We start from the raw sequence: 11,285 nt of genomic DNA, 5'->3' as shown, positions 1-11,285 counted from the left end.
TCCTCTTGTTCAGATCCTGACTCTGGAAAACCGCTCAGAGTCGTTGGTCGTTAGAAAGAAATTCGCTGAAAGGAAGGGAGTGCCATGCGCGAAGGGCGACAAGAGACTTTATGATTGTGCAACATAATCCATCGCATTTGATGCATGTTCAGAGACAAAGGAGGCTAAAACTTAAGTGGCGTGGGGCTCAGAGCTGGAATAAGAGGCTTTAGGAGACTCGTGGTCAGCGCAACGTCACCGCGTCTCCTTTTACGCGCAAAGCTCCGCCAGGCAAGAAACTTCAGGACGCATTGCATTTCGGTTCCGAATTTCTCACAACCCACTTTTTTTTTTTTTTTTTTTTTCTCTCACTGCGTCTTTACTGAGGAGCAGCCATCTCCACCGTGTTGGTTTCTCTATTTCTTACCAAATATAGACTGAGTTAAAGCTGGACTGTCCTTAACGGAGCGGAACGGATCGGTCCTGGATTGGATATTTGTAACGCCAGCCAAGTTTGTAATTAAATCCTCGCATTTAGATTAGATCATTTTTGAAGTCATTCGCGTTTTATAGCCTATTGGGTTTTTTTTTTTTTGTCTAATTTGTTGATGGTTTAATAGAATCAGCCTCCGTTGGCACACTTTGTATCACGTTTTCCCATCATGTTGATTTAACATCGCATAGTAGCCTTTGACTGCTGTGAACAGAAGCCATTTTTAAGTCAGATTTCCAAGCCTGTGTGAGTCACTGATCACAGGCTGCAAAACCTGCTCTACACCGCAGATCTAACCTGTGCACATATATTCCAGACTCGTTTTTTCTTCCTCCTCCTCTGAACTCCCCTAGACAATGGCTCTCCGTGCGTCGGGGTGTGGGCGCGGTGGATGTGCCATGGCTCGGTTTTTGCTCCTCCATGTGTTGGTGCTCGGCTGGGCCGGAGCCGAGCAGGCCAAGCCGGTGCAGGAGAGCCCACCGGTCACCCTCCGCACCGTGATCACCGGAACCTGCCAGGAGATCCACCGGTACGCAGAGTCCGTGTTGGGAACCGGCGTGGTGCGGTCAGTTGTGGAGGTACAGTCAGAGGAGGCGCATCACCTCAGAGGGGGGTCTCACTGCCCCTCTCCCCCCTCCTCTTTTCTTAAATATCAATACTTGCTGCTATTATCTAACACTGTTTACTCCAGTGTTTTTCAACCATGGGGTCGCCTGAAATTTCTAGTAATTGATAAATTAAAAAAAAAAACTTACAAATAAAAATCTCTGCTGAGTTGACAGACAATCCCAATCCATAAAAGACATGACAAACTGTGAAGCTGAAACTGAAGCACTGTGGTTCTGTTTATCTTTCAAATGTTCATTGTGGTCAGTTTCAGATGCTGCAGCTTTTTCATAATTCATAGTTTGAGTTCTTGTTTGTTCAGTATTAATTGTCAGCCTTGTAAATCACAGCTGGACTGACTGTACATATCCTGACCAAGGAAAATCAAATTCTCACTTTGTGCAGTAATCTACACCTGGCTTTTCTGCCTCCGTCCAGAATAATATACATTATATAGACTAAATGTCGTCTAAAATTAATGTTTATTTGCAACATACTATAGCAAACTATTACATGATCAAAAACAAATAAATTTCAGCCAAAAAAAAAAAAAAAGTCTCAGTTTTGAACGTCTGGGGTTGCCAGAAATTTGTGATGTTAAAATGGGGTCAGGAGACAAAAAAGGTTGGGAACCACTGGTTTACTCTGCTTTATTCTGAGCTGTACCTGATCACTAATTGTTACTTCTTTAACCCTGGCTGTCCTCTTTTTTTTTTTCCATCCATTTTTTCCCCTCTTAACCTTTTCCACCCTTCACATACATCCACCTCCTCTTGCCCCTCAACTTGTTAATCTCTTCTCTGATCCCCCTCATCTTCTCTGCCCTCATTTCATGTCTTCTTATATCCATGCAACCCCCTCACCCATACACACATCCATTGCTGTCTCGCTGTTCCCACTCCACTGTGGTTCCCTTTTCCCCAGAGTGCAGTGTTGTTTCTTGAGTCATTGTTTGGTCAGGAGAACGTCTATAAAGTGGCTATGGTAAGAAACCTCCTGGGTGTTTCTCCATCTAGACTGCCCTCAAACAGAGTCCTATTCAATGGCTCTGTTTAGTCAGTGTCACAGAGTTAATACAGTGTAGGAGCATGATTGTAGTTAAAAAGTGTATGTACATAGTGATAAGTGCATGTGAGACCACAATCCAGCATAAGCTTGTAGTGGTAGCATTCTGTTTAATACGGTAAAACTGATAGATAAAAGGAAATAGTGAAGTTGTTGCACAATAGAATGTAGAGAATGCCATCCTTGGATAAGTAAAAAAGATAAAACATCATTCTAGTAGTAAATTTGGTCCTATAAGATTCAGTTTCCAGTGACTAAAGTCAAAAAATGTGATTTAATACTCAACCTGGATCATTTTGTTAACTTATTTTCCTTCACAAACCCCAAAACAGCACCATATTACAGATGTAACTGTACTTTTTAACCGTAATCTGCAGCTATTATGTTAAAAAATCAGGGACACTTAAATCTGCTGTTACATTTCCTTTTATAAACTGCATCAACTCCTCTACACGTCCATCTATGCTAGTCTGATTTAAGTGAATACAGATTTTGATGTCATTGGGAAAGGTGAACCTTATGGGACCCAACACGATTACGTGTGTTTTAATTCTCTGTGACATGGAGTAACAGATGCCTCAGTCTTACTCTGACAGTGCCCAGTCTGTGTGTAGTGCAACAGGTGCAGATAAGACACTTGTCCAACTCACTCTGCTATCCTTGACCTTGTCTGTCAGTGGAGGTTACACTGTGTATGTGTGTTGTGTGATTTTTACAGAGTGGGTCGTAAGACTGCACAGGAATAGTGAGGGGCACTGTCCAGCTGTCATTTCTATGTACAGCTGTTTGTCCGAGTCAACAATACACTACAGTCTAACAGCACTTTTAGTCAACGGTAAAGACAAGTTGACCAACAGCTGGTTTTATACTGATGTTGTGTATCTGCATGAGTGTCTTTTATTGTGTTCATGTGCTTGTGTCTGAGATAAGAATGTTGCCTCTCTTCATTGTTTGCTATTAAACATGTCTCCACCCTTCCTGTTCACCACCAGTTTTTTGAAATGGCTATCCGATTCCTGGCTGAAGGAGCTGCCAGTGGCCTAAATGTCATCGCTGTGTACGTCACAGAGATCCTCAGGGTCACAGGATTCGACGGTGGGTACCGGCAAGGCCTCTGAGTTTCAGAACGTGTTAAGCTTTGCTGCATGCTTTACATTTACCCTCTATCTTTCTGCAAGCTGGTATGAAGTTTAACTAACAGTCTGTGGCAAAAAATATAACTGCTGCAAGTGAAAATATGCAGACTTGCCTCACCCTCAAGCAATTTACCTGCCACTCCTTTTTAAGTGCAAGTAGTTAATCCTTTTGTATTCTGTGATCAACATCTTTTCTTCTATTGTACAATGAGTTTAACGTGTTTCCTTCCTCCACAGCTACACTGACGTTGCCTCGCTTCACCCCAGAGGGTGTGACCGCAGTAGCCCAGTGGGGTCTGCTGACCCTCATTGGCTACTGGGTGCTGTCCATCGTTCTCCGTCTGCTGATTGGTGTGGTAAGGCAGGTGTTCTGGGTGGTGAGAACCGTCTTGGCGCTCTGGTTTTTCGGACTGATCGTGACCGACAAGACTGCCTCAGCGGACACCACAGCAGTGAGACTGGCAGGCCTGGTGCTGGTATGCGTCCTGTTGACCCTGGCCACTTCTGGTTCAGAGAAGTCTAGTGCGGTGGAGGTCCGGCTGAACAGCTTGGAGGGCCGGCTGAAGGCGGTGGAGAAGAGGAAAGCGGAATAGTGACAGAAAAAAGTGGACGGTAAAGGGGTGATGGTAAAAAGTGACACTGATGGTTCTTGTGTCTGTCAAACTGTTATGGTAAATAAAATAATCTCTGGGATTTTTAATCAGAAATGCTGTTTTGTTTGTGTGCAAATGCCAAAACAATCAAAGCACATGGATTTTTTTTTTAAGGTGAATAATAATTGTAACAGGTGCACAAAGTTATTGAGAAGAAGAAAGATTATAAACTGCCTGTTTTGTCGTTTCACAACTGCATAAGAATAAAAAGTCAGATTTTGCACAATTCTTTAAATTTCCAATTAAGTTTTCTGTTGGTGTATACGTAGTATCTTCGATTGAGCTTTTCTAAGATGCTGAAATGATCAAGTAGTATGTGGAAATTCACACTAGTGAACTTTTTCTAATCTGGTCTTCATCTGAAACTGGCTCGTTGACTTTTGACGGCGCCTGCTGCTCATTCATCTGGAAGCTCTTTTTTTGATCTTAACCGCTACTGTGGCTCCATCTGGGTGGAACAACCTGACCTCAGCACCACATGTTTCATTTACAGTAGTTCACTCTGAGGCACAAAACTCCCTCCCCTCCTCCACTTTGGACTGAGTGTTAGATGGGTCATATATGAATCCACAGTAAGGCGTGGATCTGTTGCCATCTCTTTCAATGATGGGATTCGTCCACTTAATTTTTTCATGCACCCTAGAAAAGCAACATTACCTCATGTTAGTGTAATACAGAGAACTGGAAGACACTGGTTTAGCTGCACAAACTGAGGCAAATCAGTGATACTTTATACATATTGTAGAGGAAGTACCTCCTCCTGATCCAGAAGTCAGCGTCTCATTCACCCAAAAATTTGTGGCTCTGTCCTTTACACATCACAAAAGGTTCGGTTGTATTTTGGCATCTGTGCTGAGTTTCCTTCGTAAAGTAGTTGGCATGGTTGGAAGGAATTTCTGCGCTTGAGTGAACTTTTGGCTGTGTGTTGGGTGGGCGGTGCTTGATGTGGAGGGAGTGGTACACACAGTTAAAAATGGTAAATGTCAAGTATGAGGGGGAGGGAAGAATACAAATAAAAAACATAGGAGGGTGTTATGACAGATGTTATGAGATAAGGTTTGTACATATTTGGACATGGGACGTGAATTGAAACTTGACAAAAAATGGAAGTAGCTACAAGTAAGGTCCTACTGTTGACTGAATGTGAGAGATAAAATGATGCTGTGGTCAAGATAATTACATGTATTCTTCTGAGTTTAGGTGTTGAAAGCCCTACAAAGAAAAGACTTTAAAGGCGCAGATGTGTAACTAAGTTCCTACACCAAGCGGATTTCAGTACAGTAGCACAGATGGAACGTGACACCTTTTAAAGTCATAGCTTTCAGATGAAGCTGAGCATATCTGAGGTATCACCGATTACAGATTCTGAATTGGGTGGAATAGAGTCAACTCCCTGTGATCAAACATCGGCTCAGGACAAGAATCTGACAGAGATGGAGCATTGGACTGTTCTGCAGGAACTGTAGCCTGGAAAGGAAAAAATAAACATAATTTAGGTGAATCCAATCTAAAATGCAGTAAGCTGCAACAATAACTTCATCTACAAATCTTGAATATAACAAAAATGGTGTTAATTTAGCACTGGGATACATTTACATTTTTTCACGATCATCAAGACAATTATTTTTTGATGCAAATGCACACAAAATATAAAACCAAGCAACTGCCTTAAGCCCATTGTACTTTCATTCAGAAGCAAACGATGCTTTCAGATCACACATACAGCCCCTGAACATGTAGACCACTATTGCAGTTATCACACGCTAGACATACTGTACTCTAGATACATTTAGCTCTGCAAAGAAAGGCCAAAGAAGTCTATAAATGAAAAGCACATTACTGTAAATCACTCACACCACTATGTCATGCTGGCTGGCTACATTCCTGCTTCTCCTTCTCTTTGCTAAACTGAACCCTTCCTCATCTACAAAAATGTATGTCTATTTTTCCATCAAATCCCTTTCAGACACTCTACACATGAAAAACAAAATAGAAGAAAAGGTCATTAGTGACAGAAATAGTAACTTATACATTAGTATATTTTAAAAGGCTGACATCTCTTTGCTCTATTTCTGTATTCGCTTTACTGTCATTTGAAACAACTGTTAGTTTTGAGTCGTGTCTAACTGATTAACAATACCATATGTACAGATTTGCAAATGTTGTCTATGTAAACCAGTCCGATGCTGTGCCACTAGAGTGATAAATATGTTTAAATCACCAAGTAGTTGCTTCAGAGAAAGCAGTTTAGTGTTTTAGTGATTCAGAAAAACTGTAATAAGTCTTACCACTAAAATCCCAAAATGTTAGCAAGTTATGCTTATTACAGGCAATGAAAACAGTTATTTTAAATAGACTTAATATTCTTGAACAGATATGTTCACTCTAAAAAAAAAAAAACAATCTCGTCCCTCTGGTGGGATATTATGCAAATTGGATGCAGCCCAGTATTAACTTCACTGTTGCCCATAAAGTTGGAATAATTTATTTTTCAGACACATTCCTCTTTTTATTCCTATTTATAGACACCAGTAATCCCCTTTCATTAGATGTAATGATTACATACTGAGTTCTAGTTACACTTTATCTATCGAGAATCAATCGCATTATCACAATCATTTCATGAGAATAGGTCAAAAATATTTTATTCCAACTTTATATATAACTGTGTACAATATGTTAAGAGGATACAGTTGATATACTTTCATAAAATCAAATCACCCAGTTATTAGTGGCTTTGCACAAACAAGAGTAAGAAAAAACAACACCTTTGACACAGTGACACTGAAGGAGTCAGTGGTGTTAGACTTCACAGAGAGACTGTGTGAAACAATCAAATGTTCCTCAATAGACGAATAGAATGTCCCACATCAGAATAAACAGGCAGTGGACCAACACCTGGAGGACTGTGTTCCTGAGGAGGGACATGATGTGATTTAAATGACTGGAAACATACGGAGAAACACATACAAATAGAGAAGTTCACACTAAAAAACACCCAGGAGCTTTAATGCAGATTGTGAGCACACAGCAGTAACATTTTACACATTCATTCATTTTCTGACACCTAACTAGGGTCACAGGGTTCACTTAGAGACTATCCCAGCTACTTATGGACGAAGGGACATGGACCTGGACATGTCGCCAGTTAATCGCAGGGCTGAACATATAGAAACAAACAACCACTGTCACACCTATGGGCAATTTAGATTAACTTATCAGTGCATGTCTTTGGATGGTGGGAGAAAGGCGGAGTACCCAAAGAAAACCCACAGACATGGGGAGGACATGCAAACTCCACCCACATCGACTGGTGTTGGAATCAAGCCCGGGACCTTCTTGCTCTGAGGCATGAGTGCTATCCACTGCACCACCATGTCACCCTTTACATACTGAGTAAAATATTCAAGACTCTAAAGGCAACACCATGGAAGATAAATGGAGTAACATTACTGCCTACCTGTCTGAAAACACTTAAGAGGAGCCAAAAGCCAAGAGTCGCCATCATGGAAGATTTCAGAGAGCGTCGGCGCTGATGTCTTGTTTCCTCTTTGGCCATTTTTAATACAGTATGCTGAAAGATAATTATGGAATTTTTGCCCAGTGAACCAACGCCCTCTGAAGCATTAATATAACCCAAAAAGTAATTTGTTACACATGAAATTCAAAGTTTACTGACACATCTTTACATCTAACGCAGACAAACATTTGTATAACATGAAATGCAATGAATTGGCATTTATTTAATGACTTTATACCAAGGACAGTAAAAAAAAAATAAACTCCATTTGGCAAAGCTCAACAAATGTGATAAAAGATGTCTCTCACTTTCCAGGTATAGGATTTTCAGTTGTACAAAAAAGAAAACAAATTTCTCAAAATAACATATGAAAGACAAAAACACATGCGTCACATTTTTTATAGGCTCAGTGTGTGATCATTACTGGCATCTAGTGGTAATGTTGTAGAATCCAACTGAAAGAACACCACCATGTTTATGAGGGTCAAAAACCACAAAGATCTTAGGAGATATTAACTCTACAAGCATAGTAAGGTATGGTGAAGTATGTGGAGGAAAAACATGACAGTTTCCTGAATAATGACCTGCTCACAGTTCAGACAGAGAGAGAAAGAGAGAAGCCGTTACTTTTGTTGTAACAAAAACCTGATTGTTATTATACACATTCTGAATATAATAGTCCATTTCTGAAATTAGATGTTTCTAAAACTTACACACTCAACTTTTAATACTGCAGCTTTTAATACTGAATATGATCACTTTTGTCACAAAAGGTTAAAATTTACAGACTCGTTTACATCTACTTCAGACAGATATTTGCATCATATATGAAATATCACAATCTTATATTAATTTCATGACATTGCACACAGGGCTTCTAAAGGATGTGGACAAATGTGACCAAAAACATCTAGAATAAATGAAGCCTTGTTGCTCTGTAGTGGCTTAATTTGCTGAAGGTAGACTGTTGTTTTCCATGAGTAAAAACACTGAGTCCTTGTAACGTACATTCTCCTGCATTTGATATGATTTAAAAGCCTGAGTATACATATACGTGTAGCACATATAATCCCTTGTAACTTTCAGCTGTGGACATACAAGCAACTCTGAGCCAACAATATTCTCCTAACCTGAGAAAAAGTGAAATAAATACTTTGTTCCTAATATTTGTAGGAACCAGAGCATCTAGTGCTGGGATGTCCTATCATCTCCACAGATAGAGCACACACCACATAGACTGAGACCTCACCACAGCAGCCTGGGCTCAGGTCCAGATCCTTTACCTCATGTCACCACATCTCTCCTGTCTGCTACACTGTTAATAATAAAGGACCCAAAAACCTGCACACATATATGAAAGAGCATGCAGAGTTATGACTGCTATGTCAAACCAGTTTGATTCCACTGGATATGTGTTTTTTATAATCAAAATCATAAATTCTCACTGAAGATTGACTATATGCTAAAATAGGGGGGGTTTTTTGGCAGTTTTATTTTGGTCCTGAAGTATAAACATCAGATAAAGTCTTCACCCTCCCCATGATGGCAAAATTAGGAGTTGCACCAAGATATCACCTAAGAAGTTCCTCTTTCATGAATGTGTATGAAAGGTTTCAGCTGTGATTTCAGAGCCACAGTAGTCACTTCTGTGGTCAATATAAAGGATTAAAAATCACAAAACATAAATGGCTCTGTAATGTAAGAGAAACTTACCATTTTGATTGTAAAGGGCTTTTAGAAACATTTTTCAATCAATTTAAGATCAAGACTGATGTATGACAGGCTGCAGTCTGGTGAAATAATGCTGCCACTGGGAAACTATTTCCATCTTCACTCTGTGAAACACCCTCCACATGGCAACTACACCCTGAAAATGTTTAGAAAATAATACATCTTTTTATGTGATCATGGGTGCCCAGTTTGCAAATGTTCCACCAAAACAACTTCTCCTGATACTATCTTCTAAAGACACTCCTGCACACAGCGATGCTGAAGGTGAGTGTGGTTCATTTAAAGTAACTCGAAGAAGCCACAGTGTTTTTCCCTTTTTACAGTGAATTGAGCTAAACCCATCTCTAGCATGGGTGCAGCACTGACAAAGTCTGCCACATTCACTCATGTCAGTAGAATGCCCCAACATATCATGTATGCAGATAGAAATCTGTATGTTCACGTCAACCTCAGGTTGGTATTCATGTTCACTGGATAGTACATCTGAAAGGCAAAAAAAAATCATAAGTCAGTGCTGGAGAGAAAGACATGTTTGGCAGGTGTAAATAAGAGGCACACTGATGTTTTCCACTCACCGGTGAATCAACAGAAACAAATGTAGCTTCTTGATAGTGAGGAGGATTCATCTGCTGGTGAGAGTTCACTGGTGGGTATAAGGTGGCGAGGTGGTAAGGTGGGGGAGCAGAGTCATCGGGGATTGTAGTCTGGGTCATATCCTACAATGAAACAATGATATTCACATAAAAACATCAGACAGAGTTGGCCTGAATGCAAGAGTGTTGGTTTGCATGTGGACACTAGGGGCCTGTCCCAACCTAATACTAATTCAAACTACCATTGTCCTCAGATTGCACAACAACACTTAGCCTAACGTTTTCCATGTCAACACCTGTTCTACTGTGTCATTTCACTCTTATTTAACCAGGTAAGTCAATTGAGAACCGATCGTCATTTACATTGACATGCCACCACATGAGAGGAGACAGCGGTATATTCAATGTTCCAGGTCATAACTCCTCATAGGTCCTGATCATGCTTTATATAGAGGCATCAGCTTAAAGGTCTATTACTGTTAAACACATGAAAGTCAAATTATCAAGATACTACAGTAAATATTTAAAACAGCCTGGTATAGACTGATATACTTTATGCATCATAGTATTTCATAAAACAAACTCAGATACAGACACTTTATATCAGGTTGGTGCTGAAGCAGCTGGGTCTACTGGGATTAAATATGTAAATTACCAACATACTTATAATGTAACCACATAAGTCCACATATTTTGATGTTAATTTAGTTGTAAATCACTCTCACACACAATGAAAGACTAGGCATTACATTTCTATGAGTGCTGAGAAATGTAACCTGAATTGAGATACTTACATAGAAATACACAGGACCTGCTGGTGGATGAGGAAGTGGAAGTGTCTCACTTGGAGAGGAGCAGTTTATATTTCTACAGAAACATATACAACAGCAGATAAACGCTGCAGTGACGACCGCAAAAACACACAAAACTGCGTCTATAAAAGAAAAGAAAAAAAAAAAAAAATACAGTGATTCATATGCCACATCATGTATATTCATCATGCATGTATTTTAAAGCACAGGGAGAAATCTAAAATCCTTTATATTTATCTTTACACTCTGCATAAAAACAAAATAAAAAGATAAAAAGATTAATGTTTGTTGCTCACCTGTAAAGATCATTCCTAACTCCACACGTAGAGATTTTACGTGGACGTAAACACTTCTACTTCTTCTTCAGTATATATTTAATAAAACTTAATGTCCCACAAACACACACATATCATCTGTACTGTTCTTTACAGATAAACAGTTTGAGCCAGTGGAAAAGTTAATATAAGCCGCTCCTTCTACGCAGAGTGTCTTTATATGTAGATTAGTTTACCCAGAAATGAGGAAATACCCGAGTAAGTGGTTGCGTACTTCTGATGGGAAATGAGGAAACTTCCGATCAGCAGCGGACCTTATTTGGGAGCAGTGCGTCTGTGTTTTGGTCACGTGATATTATCAAAGGACTTAGAAGGAAGTGGGTTTTATTATTAGAACAACGTAAGAGAATAACTTTCTCTTG

General features: G+C 39.8%; 1 protein-coding gene across 2 annotated transcripts; it reads left to right on the top strand.

Moving 5' to 3' along the window:
* The first annotated feature begins 2 nt into the window (after nt 1–2).
* Nucleotides 3–4,160, top strand: LOC115426949 (uncharacterized). 2 transcript variants are annotated; one of them, XM_030145239.1, is made up of 4 exons: nt 3–1,050; nt 2,003–2,062; nt 3,136–3,238; nt 3,517–4,160. In XM_030145239.1, exons 1-4 carry the CDS (start codon nt 829–831, stop codon nt 3,870–3,872), a joined length of 741 nt encoding a protein of 246 aa, XP_030001099.1. In that variant the 5' UTR covers nt 3–828; the 3' UTR covers nt 3,873–4,160. The 2 variants fall into 2 exon arrangements, with proteins under 2 accessions (XP_030001099.1, XP_030001100.1); XM_030145240.1 differs by lacking the exon at nt 2,003–2,062 and having other exon boundaries at nt 4–1,050.
* The last annotated feature ends 7,125 nt before the right edge of the window (nt 4,161–11,285 follow it).

The sequence above is a fragment of the Sphaeramia orbicularis genome, chromosome 10 (assembly GCF_902148855.1).
Source record: "Sphaeramia orbicularis chromosome 10, fSphaOr1.1, whole genome shotgun sequence".
In the NCBI taxonomy this organism is placed as follows: domain Eukaryota; kingdom Metazoa; phylum Chordata; class Actinopteri; order Kurtiformes; family Apogonidae; genus Sphaeramia; species Sphaeramia orbicularis.
This window is presented reverse-complemented; position numbering and strand designations above follow the sequence as displayed.